This window comes from Culex pipiens, chromosome 2 (genome assembly GCF_016801865.2).
Source record: "Culex pipiens pallens isolate TS chromosome 2, TS_CPP_V2, whole genome shotgun sequence".
Lineage (NCBI taxonomy): Eukaryota > Metazoa > Arthropoda > Insecta > Diptera > Culicidae > Culex > Culex pipiens.
The window spans coordinates 70,750,647-70,765,168 of NC_068938.1; the positions used below are offsets into that span (position 1 = coordinate 70,750,647).

At 31.0% G+C, this 14,522-nt stretch overlaps 1 protein-coding gene and 1 long non-coding RNA gene across 11 annotated transcripts in view; one reads left to right on the top strand and one right to left on the bottom strand.

Moving 5' to 3' along the window:
* LOC120422628 (ankyrin-3) overlaps positions 1-9,365 on the top strand; it is a 143,290-nt gene extending 133,925 nt beyond the window's left edge. For all 10 annotated transcript variants that reach the window (XM_039586185.2, XM_039586159.2, XM_039586165.2 and 7 more), the window contains 2 exons: positions 342-474; positions 7,377-9,365. In XM_039586185.2, coding sequence (XP_039442119.1) covers positions 342-474; positions 7,377-7,785 — 542 coding nt within the window. In that variant the 3' untranslated portion in view covers positions 7,786-9,365. The remainder of the gene's footprint in view (positions 1-341; positions 475-7,376) is intronic.
* LOC128093127 (uncharacterized) overlaps positions 1-14,500 on the bottom strand; it is a 126,496-nt gene extending 111,996 nt beyond the window's left edge. The window contains exon 1 of the long non-coding RNA XR_008212255.1: positions 14,458-14,500. This is a non-coding gene — a long non-coding RNA (uncharacterized LOC128093127). The remainder of the gene's footprint in view (positions 1-14,457) is intronic.
* Between the last annotated feature and the right edge of the window lie 22 nt (positions 14,501-14,522).

The following is a 14,522-nucleotide window of genomic DNA, read 5'->3' on the forward strand; positions in this document are numbered from 1 at the left end:
CCGTATCTTGCATGATGGTAGTGTTTTAAGACTAACCAACAAAAATAACTCAAATAAAACGAAACAAACTCAACTGATAACAAACAAATAACCTTAAATAAACAACTAAATTGCTCGAATAGTTTTTGATCGATTTTCTCCAATCTCCTCTAGAATAGCTAGCCAACCCGGAATGCATTTGAATGTAGATCTAACGTGTTTGAAATATCTCTCTCCTCTAGTTTTAATCATGAATGAAATCAAGCCTGCTAAAAAAACAAATAAAGCAACATTTTCCGTAGCATTGTCGGTCAAATCTGCAATGTAAAACATTTCTAACATGGTTTCCGTGTGATTTGCAGAGAACTACCTGGCGCAAAACACCGACCACGGGGTTGTGATGGAACCAAGTGAGCCGCCCAAATCCGATGCCGATGGAGCGGAGGCCAGCAGCCGGACGGAAACGAACACGTTCGTGAACGAGTCGGATGATGGGTGAGTCTATAGTAAATTGTATTTTTAGAGTTTTTTAATAGGTCTTATAAGCTATTGTGCTTTATATGTTTATAAAACCTATTTAAATACTCTAGATTTTATTTGTTTCCGAAATGAATTTAATCCATTTTATTTAAAAAAAAAGTGAGGTGTGACGAAATAGATATTTTTGTGAACATATCTTGGCGCAAACGATATCCCAAATATAAGCATCATAAGAACCAACAGTGGGGTGTTTCTCGGGCTTTTAATTTTAAAAACAAGCGTAATCTTTGAGAAAGTCTAAAATTAGATATTTTTTTCATTTAACATTTGAGGTCAAATACAGTCATCCCTCATATTCGGAACAGTTTACAGATCGGCCAATGTTCAAAATATCACAGCAAATCGGTAATTGAACTTAATGATTCGCTTTTACCTTCATGTGAAAGCTTTTCATGCGATCTTTCGAATGCTGTATCGAACAACAGCAAATTTTTACTTTTATATCAAGTTTTTGAAGAAAAACTTTGAGGCTTGAAATCCACAAATTCGGAACACTTTTTTCTTACGGATGTAAACCAACTTTGGATCTCTCCAGGAGTACATATTTGTAACAAAATAATGACTTCATACACTGCAACCAGTTTCACTCAAGCTTAGTGAATTTTATCCATGGTCTGATAACTTTTTTTGTGAAAGTATCAGTTAAATTCAGGTGTTCCACAATTGTGGGAGGCACAATAACATCCCACAATCATGGAACAGGCAATTTTGAGGCAGTGTTTTGCTGCTCTGAATGAAATAGTCTTGAGAAGCAGTTTTTTTGTTTTAAAAGTACTACTTTTACTAATGAAATAGCAAGAAAATGTCCAAATAATGGTCCTAAAAATAGTAGGGTCGAGAGAAAAGCTGCATTTGGCATGCTATTGACAAATTATCACAAATGTGCTCCGAATTTGTGGGATGACTGTATTTGATATTTTATTTTTCAGTGGAATTTCATGTTTTCCTCCCTTTTTTAAGTTTCCTAATTTCATATTTTAGACCAAATTAAAAAAAAAATGAAAGATTTTCACTTAAAAGATCAGAATGTTTCGCAAAAGATTAAATTTTTAGCATTGAAAATTGGCCCAATAGTTTCCGAGATATCGTCAGTTGAAAATGATAGGCTTATGAGGTGTCACTTGGAGATGTTCATTTTCATCGATTCGTTTTATTTGTGAGGCTGTATATTAGAAACTAATTGCCCGATTTTAATAGTTCCAAAGACAATTAGTTACAGGAAATCTTTTAAGCTTTAAATTTATAATAATTTATACTTAAAAGTAGCTATTAGTGATGGAAGAATCTTCATCAAACGACAATCTTTTGACGCTTATAAAGAGAAAAAAAATCCGAACGGAACACGGCTCTCCTCTCTCAGCACGAAAGATCGATGAAAAGATCTTAAAAAATCATTTGGATTAGTCGACGGAACAACGATTTCACTATTACACTGTCAGGTGTAACGTCACATGTTGAAAAATAACCTTTCACTTTTCGTAGATGAACAATGTTAGTAAAAAAACGAAATAAATGGATTTGCTGATTGCTGATTCACAAAAAATCTGATTGATTTTTTTTGAAAAGTTCGGGAGCGATAATCTTTTGTGTGATTCGCCTCCTCTCTCTTTCGCGGGCGATTAAAGATCGCAAAAACTTTTTGTGATTTTCCATCCCTGGTAGCTGTTTTTGAAAACGGTAAATTTTATCAAAAAAAAAAAAGTTAAGTTCTTTTCGATAGAAAATTCAACTTTTTTGTCCAGATTTTTGATATTTTTCAAAAAACACAATTTTTCGAAAAATTGTATCTCTAAAACCAGATTTTTCATCATCATGTACTGTGGCTCAAAAGATGTTTTTTTAGTTTTCTAAAGCATTGAAAAACGAAAATTAAATAGAATGCCATCCCGTTTTGGCTACAATTTCTTCAACTACTCCCGATTTTGGCAACACTCATATTAATTTGATATGTTTATTGAAATTATTTTTAATCGGGGATGAAAAAATCGCCCCTGGAATTCTTCAAGAAAATCAACCTGCTGATGATTGTTTGTGGAAATCCTTGTCATCTACACACATTGCACAGTGGTCCAGATCGCAAAATTAAGTGAAAAACGGATTTTCCGAAAAATGGTGAAGTTTTGGAGCTTTGGTGTCTTCAGAAGAGTTGTTGCAAATGGAAAGGGGCAACTTTTGGTTTTGTTGAAAATAAGGGTGGTTCACTATTAGGGTGATTTTGAAAATCTAACTTTTCAGGAATATTTTTGGAATTTTTTTGTCTCCTAGAAAGTTGTTGAGCTTGCCAAACCAAGCAACTTTGTCGAAGACACCAAAATTTTATCTCGTAATCTACGCCTTCTACGACCAAATTTATAGAAAGCATCTAAGTAAACCTTCAAAAATCAGTTTTTTGAATGTGGCAATTCAGGGTTAAGTTTTAGAGAAAAGTGATGTTCGGGGCACTTTTAGAGCTCTAAAAACAAACAATTTTATTTTTTGACAGGTCAATTTGGACTTAAGGGTCAAAAGTTACAGCCATTTTAAGGTAAAAAAGATGCAAATTTAAAACTTAAATATCTCGAAAAGGCGCAAGCCAAATTTTAAGCACTAGGTTGCATTTGAAAGAGGAGATCCAGCACTACAAACGCTGAAAAAATCCCAGGGGTGTTTTTCTTTAAACTCGAGATATCTTCATTTGAAAAATGCTAATTTTCAAGGGAAAACCTTATGGGACCACCGTAACGAATTTCAAAAATTGTCCAAATATATGTTTTTCCATGTAATTTTGCCCGCTGAATCTGAATCTGCCCTCAGAATTAACCCAAAGTGTCGGAAAATCGATTTTTGGTCATATTTTGGGTTTTCATGTGAAAAATAGTAATTCTTAAATTCTTAAATGCTTAATTTCTTAAATTCTTAAATTCCTCAATTCTTAAATTCTTAAATTCTTAAATTCTTAAATTCTTAAATTCTTAAATTCTTAAATTCTTAAATTCTTAAATTCTTAAATTCTAAAATTCTTAAATTCTTAAATTCTTAAATTCTTAAATTCTTAAATTCTTAAATTCTTAAATTCTTAAATTCTTAAATTCTTAAATTCTTAAATTCTTAAATTCTTAAATTCTTAAATTCTTAAATTCTTAAATTCTTAAATTCTTAAATTCTTAAATTCTTAAATTCTTAAATTCTTAAATTCTTAAATTCCTAAATTCTTTAATTCTTAAATTCTTAAATTCTTAAATTCTTAAATTCTTAAATTTTTAAATTCTTAAATTCTTAAATTCTTAAATTTTTAAATTCTTAAATTCTTAAATTCTTAAATTCTTAAATTCTTAAATTCTTAAATTCTTAAATTCTTAAATTCTTAAATTCTTAAATTCTTAAATTCTTAAATTCTTAAATTCTTAAATTCTTAAATTCTTAAATTCTTAAATTCTTAAATTCTTAAATTCTTAAATTCTTAAATTCTTAAATTCTTAAATTCTTAAATTCTTAAATTCTTAAATTCTTAAATTCTTAAATTCTTAAATTCTTAAATTCTTAAATTCTTAAATTCTTAAATTCTTAAATTCTTAAATTCTTAAATTCTTAAATTCTTAAATTCTTAAATTCTTAAATTCTTAAATTCTTAAATTCTTAAATTCTTAAATTCTTAAATTCTTAAATTCTTAAATTCTTAAATTCTTAAATTCTTAAATTCTTAAATTCTTAAATTCTTAAATTCTTAAATTCTTAAATTCTTAAATTCTTAAATTCTTAAATTCTTAAATTCTTAAATTCTTAAATTCTTAAATTCTTAAATTCTTAAATTCTTAAATTCTTAAATTCTTAAATTCTTAAATTCTTAAATTCTTAAATTCTTAAATTCTTAAATTCTTAAATTCTTAAATTCTTAAATTCTTAAATTCTTAAATTCTTAAATTCTTAAATTCTTAAATTCTTAAATTCTTAAATTCTTAAATTCTTAAATTCTTAAATTCTTAAATTCTTAAATTCTTAAATTCTTAAATTCTTAAATTCTTAAATTCTTAAATTCTTAAATTCTTAAATTCTTAAATTCTTAAATTCTTAAATTCTTAAATTCTTAAATTCTTAAATTCTTAAATTCTTAAATTCTTAAATTCTTAAATTCTTAAATTCTTAAATTCTTAAATTCTTAAATTCTTAAATTCTTAAATTCTTAAATTCTTAAATTCTTAAATTCTTAAATTCTTAAATTCTTAAATTCTTAAATTCTTAAATTCTTAAATTCTTAAATTCTTAAATTCTTAAATTCTTAAATTCTTAAATTCTTAAATTCTTAAATTCTTAAATTCTTAAATTCTTAAATTCTTAAATTCTTAAATTCTTAAATTCTTAAATTCTTTAATTCTTTAATTCTTTAATTCTTTAATTCTTAAATTCTTAAATTCTTAAATTCTTAAATTCTTAAATTCTTAAATTCTTAAATTCTTAAATTCTTAAATTCTTAAATTCTTAAATTCTTAAATTCTTAAATTCTTAAATTCTTAAATTCTTAAATTCTTAAATTCTTAAATTCTTAAATTCTTAAATTCTTAAATTCTTAAATTCTTAAATTCTTAAATTCTTAAATTCTTAAATTCTTAAATTCTTAAAATCTTAAATTCTTAAATTCTTAAATTCTTAAATTCTTAAATTCTTAAATTCTTAAATTCTTAAATTCTTAAATTCTTAAATTCTTAAATTCTTAAATTCTTAAATTCTTAAATTCTTAAATTCTTAAATTCTTAAATTCTTAAATTCTTAAATTCTTAAATTCTTAAATACTCAAATTCCTAGGTTCTTGAATGCTGCCATTTTTGTTACCATCACAGAAAACCTGATAAAATTTTAAGGATTTTTGGAGTTATTTTTTCGGTTAGAGAAATTTTGAGAAGAAGATGTAGTAAAATTTGCTTCTATTTTTTCTAATTGACGCTTTAGTAAGATCATCGAGTATGAACTGTATCTTAGATTTAAAATCTCAAGATCGAGGATTTATTAAAAAAAATTATTTTATTATTTTTCTTGCTTTAGTTTTGATTCAGTTTTAAGATCTTAATTTCCCTATGTTGAAATTTTTGATTTTTTTTTTTGCCGTAATGTTTGTTTTGGCTTTTCCCTCTAGTTTACCTAATCCTAGCAAAAATACATTTTCAGCGTTTCAAGATTCTGCGTTTTGAGATTTCAAAATTGAATTTATTATAAAACATACAAAATGTTTGTCGCAAAATTATTTTTCTAAATATCACGCGGATTTTGCGCGGATTGGGTTTTGGGATGGCGCGGATTTTTTTTCCGATTTCTCCGTAACAACCCTGAATATAGGAATTTGAGAGTTCAAGAATTTATAAAATATGGTCTCTTTGGAAATGTTGTTTTAACTTAAATAAATAGTCAAGACCCGGGTCTGCGATTCCCTTTACAGTTTATATGGAATTCCAATATGAATGTAACAGAAAAATCAGGCATCGGCCCAGACTGTTAGGATCCAGCGTCCGAGATTTCATAGGGATTGTACAAATACATTTTACATATTTTTCCCTAGCAACATTCAAGGGCTTACAAGGAGGAGTTCCCGTGGTCAGATCGAGCTTAAATTTGGAATCTATTTCAAAACATCCAAATATCTATGTTTGATAAATAATATCTTTTTGAATAGCTCGAGCAGGTTGTATTTTGTTTTTATTTTTATAAAATGTATTGATCGTGTGAATGATTGTCTGTAGGCTCTAGTCAAGGTAGAAAAAACTTTTTTAAATTTTATAGCAAAAATATGTTTTGTAAAATTATTTAAGAAGATGTTTTCTTCAAATATCCAGAAAACCAGTTTTTTTTTTAATCTTTCTTAAGGTTCTGCAAAATTACATATTTTTTCAAGTTTTTGTCTCCAAAACCTCTTGTTTTTTTTTATAAAAACATAATCAAAAATGGCATCGGCCTAATTCCTTTGAAAATTCGGCAAAAGGCAACAAGTTTTAAAATTAAACATGACTTCTAACTTTAATAAAATTTTCAATTGGTTTTTTTTTTGGAAACCTTTTAACTTTAAATTTTCTTTAGGAAATGAAGTGAAATTAACTAATCGCAATTTGAAATTTGCAACAATTTTAATTATTAATTATTTCTAGAGTTTTGTTTTAAAAGGTCCTATGAGCATTTGTGTTTCACCTATTAAAAAAACTATAGGTTTTTTGGTAAAGGGCAACATTTAAAATGATATCACCAGATAAAAAAAAAAACATAGGACATTTTTATGGTTGCTCATTTTGGATGTTCGATAAGAAAAGAGTGATTGACAAAAAAAAAGTTTTTACGTTTTTGTAGAATCCATCGTTAAAAAAATTAAAAGTCATTGAAGTTTTTCAATATCTTAAATTTCCAATATTCAAAAAGGAAAATGCATGAAACCATAAAAACGCTCCAAACATATGTTAGTAAAAAACAGAAAATAAAAAAAAAAATGGTGGTCTGGAGAGGTCAGGGAAAAGTCAGGGAATTTTATTTTGGGATTTGGATCGACACCATGTAAATACAGCACACGTTTTTAAGTAAAAGCCACTAAAAATTTATGTTTTGTTCTCAACTTTAGAAGGAAGAATTAAAATGAACCGAAGGTGTTTTAATAAAGTCCCCGTACAACTTATTATTCATCAGAGCAAATAATAATGATAAATCAAAGATCAAGATCTAGATGGACCACAAGTTTTTCAAACAACAAAGTATGATTTACGAATTGACAAGATTTTTTTTAAGGCTGTCTTTTGGCTGTCTTTTACTATAGAAACTTGGTTTCCCAGCAAAGACTTATTGAAATTTCTACGATTTTTTTTAATTCAATTTTAATCTCCAATTTTCCCGCCCTTTCCTTTTCCCAGCTCCGTTCGCACCACCGTCATCACCACCACCACCACGATCAACGCATCGGGCGAGGAAATCCCCCCGGAACTCCAACAGCAACTGCTCGAGCAGCTGCAGAACGCCGCCAACCAGAGTTCCAACGCCACCTGCATCACAACGGTAACAACCGAGGACGGCGCCCCGGACGAAACGACCACAACCCGAACCACCACCACCACCAAGACGATAACGCTAACCTCCATGGACGCGGACTTCCCCGAGGACGAGCTGCTGTCGAAGATCACCACGACGACGCAGCAGATGCCGGGCAGCGATCAAACGCGAACGACGGTCACCGTGACGGAGGTCGTCGACGGGAAGCCGGACGCGAAGCCGTCGATCAACTCGATCGTGGACGAGTTCATGAACGAGGAGAGGAAGAATTAAGCGCGGATTGGGGGGCTTGTTGTGAATTTTGATTAATTGTGGCCAAAAAAAGGGGAGATCATGATCGGTAAGTCGTAGATCGATTGAAACTTTGTTTTAACTTCCCGGATAAGTTATGTCACAAAGTTTGGTTTCTACTGTGAGAAAGTGAAAGTTTTATTGTGTATTTATATCGTGTTTTTTTAGAGGTAAATCAAACTATCTTTTCTCCGTCACAGCATTACACACACAAGAGGTAGGGCAGCTTAGGTTTAATCGTGGTGCGAAAGAAGGCCCAACAAAATCCCAAATCAAATTATAGCAGAAAGTTTTACCAACACCAATAAAAATGGCAGAAAAAAAACGTCCTTTAAACTTCATTTTGATCGTGCCTATTTTTAAGCGTTCAAAAGCGTGCTTGTTTCGATTCAAACCGAAAGGACTGCGAAGCTCGTGCAGAACTCCGACGCTTTTCACTGCAAGTGAGGGCTAGTCGGAGTTGTAAAATAAAGAAAAGAATCCAGAGAGAAAATATATAAAATGAACGTGGAACCAAGATTATTTATTTTTGCTAACATTTATCAATGTTGTCTTTGGAAAAGAGCCAATAAAGAAGGCGAATTTGATATTAATTGTGGAAAATCGATTAAAACGTAACTTATTTGGAAATAATAAAAAGTAAACAATAAATTAACAGCTTTACCTGAATGTTGACTTCATTTAGAAACAGGGAAATAAATCCCAAAATTTTCAGAGACAACATCGAGATTACGTGGAATGTTACGGATTAGATTAAACTGGGTGCTGACAGAAGGGTGAAAAAGAAGGAAAAGTTGAGCAGTTGGCAATTCAACTAATAAATGTTCATATTTATCTGCTAAAGTCAAAATTACAAAAAATCGCAAAAACAAAAACAAACACTCTACAAATCACACGTGAAATGAAAGTACATGTAAGCAACAATATATCAAATCAACGCATTGAAAAAAACAAAACAAGTTTAGATTATTACAATAATATTGAGCATCTCTAGAAAGAAGCACGTAGTTTTAGCATTTTCTCTCATCTCTGAAGGGGTGCTCCGAAAAGCTCCAGGATTTGAGGAGCCTCACCACACACACACAAACAAACACACAACGTAGATGTCACTACTATAAAAACAGTATTTTAAGCAGTGTTTTTTTTCATTTGTTTTTTAGTTCTTAATTTATCCTATTTTTTTAGTGTGACTATTTATTAATTTAACCTTCTTCCATGGTAGCTTCCCCCCTTTAAATATAAGCTTCATCGTCCTTTTTGTTGTAATTTTACTTCTGTTTTATTTTTAATTTAATCCACCTTTCAAGAAGAAAATGAAAATACACGCAAACACACCGATACACACACCCGTCCTCTATCGCAGTAGGCAACTCAACTAAACTAAAACGAAAACTGCGCTACCAGTTATGAATAAGCAACTTATTTTCAATTTGCGACAGCAGCAACAAAACAAAAACGTAGTGACCCGTGACCCGAAAACTGTAGTGAAAGAATGAGAGAAAATCAACAAATCTACTCTGCCGCCTACTACACGTGAAGAGCAAAAGCAAATATTAAACAAATATTTATCGTCACTGTTGCAGATTGAGTGTAATGAAATAAAAAAAGGAAACTAAATTGAAGGAAAGTGTGCAGCGTTTATTTACAGTTGAGAATAATAATAAAGAAAAATGAACACGCGAGAAGGAAATTCCTAAAAAACAAACAAAAAATCAAGAGAGAAAAGAAAATGCTATACAAGGCGATTGTGGGGCATTCAGTTGCAATACACAACAGCACACACACAAAATTTCATTCGCTGAAGAAAGAGTAATATATATTGCGTAGTGTAGAGAACAAACTGAAAAAAAAACAAAAGAAGATGATTCAAAAAATGTGAAGCATATTTAAAGTGATTAAGTATAAATTTGAAAGAGAAATAAATTTAATCCTGCTGAAAAATAAGTTCAAGAGTCTATTTTATGTGATCCGCAAAAATCCCCGGTTTCCTTTAAATCAACATCGTTTTTATTCAACTACTTATTTAGCTAAACTGTTGATAAAAGCTGGCTTGCCGCTTCTACATGCTGTTCCTATATTAGTTCATGCAACAAGTTTCAAAAAGAAGATTTTTTTCAGCACAGGTGGTACATTAGCCTGTCCCATTTTGAGGTCATGTCGAGGAATTTCAGGTGCTCACTTCTTAAATGATAGATTATGATGTTAGGAACATTGTTTTCTTAGACAAGAAAAAATAATAAAATACTTTCTCGCACCCCCTAGTCGATTTACTGAAAAAGTCACTTTTTTGAACAAATTTTCTAAAATCGCTTGGAATCAATACAAAAACTGTTTCGATCAGGTGTGTATTATCTTCAAACGATAGGTTTTTGTCCATAGATTAAGATGCACTATCAATATAGGACCAAAATTTAAGTTTTTGGACTCTCCCAGGCGGATTTGAGTCGAAAAAATCGCATTTTTTCGAAACTTTTTTCAGAAATGTTCATTTAATTTAGGGTAGCCTATTTTTCCCAGTGAAACCAATGCATGCAACTTGTAGGAAATTTCATGGCGAACATTTTTCCCTTTGAGAAAATCCAATTTTGACACTCCAGAGCCGAGATATTTGAGTTTTAGTGAGGAAAAAAGTGCCAATTTTCAAAATTTCTCAGAATTCAGAAGCAAGGCCTACTAATTACACGATGTAGCAAGCATATGTCTCAAAGGTCAGGATATGATTTTTTATAGTAATTTTGGCCGCTGAATCCGAATCTGAAATCAAATTTCGTGTAAACAGTGATGTTTTGGAGCTACACCCTTTTGGAATGTTATTTGCGTGTTTAAGAGGCAGTTTTTGTAAATATTGCTCGGTTTGTTCTAGAGGTCGTATCGAGGTGCTCCGATTTGGATGAAACTTTCAGCGTTTGTTTGTCTATACATGAGATGAACTCATGCCAAATATGAGCCCTCTACGACAAAGTGAAGTGGGGTAAAACGGGCATTGAAATTTGAATTTTCCGAGGATTTCGAATATGACAAAAGTGATACTAAAAAGTGCCGCTATGGATGCCTACTATGAGAAAAACTGCGATTGGCCAAAAAGTTATTACCGTAGGCTTATAGTCCATCAAATTCCCTAACTTTTGAACTAAAAGAGTATGGGTGTTGCTGGCTGTTGCAAAAAGATATTGAGGTTTTAAAAAAAAAACAATTTTTAACAGTAATTTGCAAAACCTATGAGAAAATGTTAAACTAAACCTGGATGTCGAATGCATCTAAGAGAGTTGGAATTGATGAAGTTTTACTTAAATGCGATCAATTTTAAGATTTTTTATGTTTTTTGGACCTCAAACTTCAATGCCCGTTTTACCCCACTTCCCTTTGTCGTAGAGGGCTCATATTTGGCATGAGTTCATCTCATGTATAGACAAACAAACGCTGAAAGTTTCATCCAAATCGGAGCACCTCGATACGACCTCTAGAACAAACCGAGCAATATTTACAAAAACTGCCTCTTAAACACGCAAATAACATTCCAAAAGGGTGTAGCTCCAAAACATCACTGTTTACACGAAATTTGATTTCAGATTCGGATTCAGCGGCCAAAATTACTATAAAAAATCATATCCTGACCTTTGAGACATATGCTTGCTACATCGTGTAATTAGTAGGCCTTGCTTCTGAATTCTGAGAAATTTTGAAAATTGGCACTTTTTTCCTCACTAAAACTCAAATATCTCGGCTCTGGAGTGTCGAAATTGGATTTTCTTAGAGGGAAAAATGTTCGCCATGAAATTTCCTACAAGTTGCGTGCATTGGTTTCACTAGATAAAATAGGCTACCCTAAATTAAATGAACATTTCTGAAAAAAGTTTCGAAAAAATGCGATTTTTTCGACACAAATCCGCCTGGGAGAGTCCAAAAACTTAAATTTTGGTCCAATATTGATAGTGCATCTTAATCTATGGACAAAAACCTATCGTTTGAAGATAATACACACCTGATCGAAACAGTTTTTGTATTGATTCCAAGCGATTTTAGAAAATTTGTTCAAAAAAGTGACTTTTTTCAGTAAATCGACTAGGGGGTGCGAGAAAGTATTTTATTATTTTTTCTTGTCTAAGAAAACAATGTTCCTAACATCATAATCTATCATTTAAGAAGTGAGCAACTGAAATTCCTCGACATGACCTCAAAATGGGACAGGCTAGTGGTACATTCAAGGAGCTATTATAACCGAAAAGAATTACTTTTCGATACAAGTGTTAAAAAGTTGAGCTTTCAGTACTGTACTGTAATTTTGGCGATAAAAAGTAGGACGCTTTGTCATTCGTCATACTTTGGTCCCCTGATTTTAAGAACAATTTTGAAGAAAGGGTGGGGTAAAATAAACTTTGACAAATATTTGTTAAGGCCCGAATGCACGAATATTAATATTTTTTTCTTACAGGGAATAGTTTTTTTTTGTTTTTATTAGAATGATAAAATTAAACTTGAATTGAATAATTAACAGTCTGGACCCGAAGCCTGATTTTTCTGTTACATTCTTATTGGAATTCCATGAACTGTAAAGGGAATTGCAGGCACCGGGTCCAGACAGTTAATAAAATTTAATTGAATAAAATTTGAGCTCAAAATTCATATTTCGTAATTTTTACATTATTTTTTTTTAAAGAATTTGTACGTCAAGCACCAAGCGTCTTATATTATATTTCGTATAGTGATTAAAACACTGTTGCTATCAGCAAAATTTTAAAACCCTGCTTTAATTTAGTTTTTGCAATTTCGTCGTGAAACAACTTACTTTTCCTGTCATTCTTGAACGACGAAATAGCCTACTTTTCTGTACCAAAAATAACAGAATCGAATAGCAACACTTTTCAAAATAAATGCTGAAAAGTTCTACTTTTCAGCACTGAAATGGGTGCTGAAAAGTTGAACTTTTCAGCACTGAAATGGGTGCTGAAAAGTTGAACTTTTCAGCACTTGTTTCGAAAAGTAACACTTTTCAACATTTTTTTGATTTAAACGATTTACTAACAAAATACATGAAAATTCGACTTAAAATTTCACTCAATCGGTGTTTTTCGAAATTGCAAAAAATGTTGTATGGAACTCGTTGCAAAACTTGTTTTTTTCAGCACTCTTCGTATTTATCCAACTCGGTCCTCGTTGGATAAATGTACGACTCGTGCTGAAAAAATCCTCTTTTTGCAACTTGTTGCATAAACTACTATTAACTGGCTGTTTGAAATTACGAATAAATTTGATTTATAATACACGTTTTTTTATTGGCTAATAAACAGATAATTGCAGATTTTTCTATTATGCTTTCCACGCTTTTGTACTCACAAAATTATACAAAAGTAGAGCTACAATTTTGCCCTGAATTGAATTTTGATTTTTTTTTTCTGTCATTGAGATCGAGGGTTGTTCACTGAATCTAATCTAATCTGATGTTTCTTTTTCGAGGAAAACATGACGAATCTGCAGACTCGATCATAATTCAAAACTTGTCAGAAGGCCGCACAGAAGACCGCATGCGACATTTATAATATTTAATGGGAGTAAATTTCAAAAAAATAATCTTTTTTACGTGTGACGAAGAACTGCGACGAGAGTGTCATAATATTTTCACTAAACCAGTAGGTTTTCAAACAGAATCAAACAATAAAGACATCTTCTGAATGGATACAACCGCATCGACTCCATAAACAACTTCCATTCCAAAATTACGATCTCGCTTTCTTTCAACTTTCTTTAGATTTCTTGACTTCAACTCTAGGTCCTCAAAAGCCACATACTTTTCATTCTTGCAAAAAAAAAACATTTTTTGATGATCGAAAACAATACTCTCTACTTTTGGCGAACAGTAAATTGGTTCCACTTTGACACTTTTAAACTGAGGCCGTTTTGCGAACCACTATTCAGCACCCAGGCCAGAATGTTTTAAACAGTTTGAAGAACCCAACATTTTATTAAAGTGCTTAAGAAGAATGGAATATAATGTACATTGAATTGGGTGAAATTTGTTTGCAGTTTGTTTAAAAAATCTTCAAGCTCTTACAAAATCTTCCGGCATCGGAAAATATTTAAAAGCTATTCCCGACTTTTCCCACATTTTTTTCAGATTTTCAGATGATTTTTGCAAATTTACAGCTTATTTTTCAACTTTTTGCAGGACTCTTTCAAAATTCGGTGACAAATGACCATGTGTAGGTTAAAACCAACTTAATTAAATGAACAACAACAACTTCAAATATGGATCAAGTAATTTTTTTTTTAATGGTTTAAAACATAGTTCAGAAGTCAAGGAGCTATTACACTACGGCAAACAAACAAACAAACAAACTCGCATTTTTTGACAGTTTGCCTGGATTTATTTGTACAAACGTCATCCTCATACATTTTGCCTTGTTTGCGAGTTTGGCAAACTGTCAAACCCGAAAAAGTGCGAGCTTGTTTGTATGTTTGCGATAGTGAAATGGCTCCTTTAGAAAAATAACTCAACAATTCCCTTGACAATTCCCAAAAATATAAATTAAAATAAAAGATTTTTGAAAAGATCAACTGAATTTTAAAATTGAAAAAATGAGCAAGAAAATGTTGCTAGCCAAATGGAAATCTCTGAAGGGATAAATTTACTTTGTATATACATAAACAGGCACTTACCGAGCAATATTTGGTCCTTCCTAATGACGACTCGCCTTTTTTTGCTATCGCCATGATACATATTC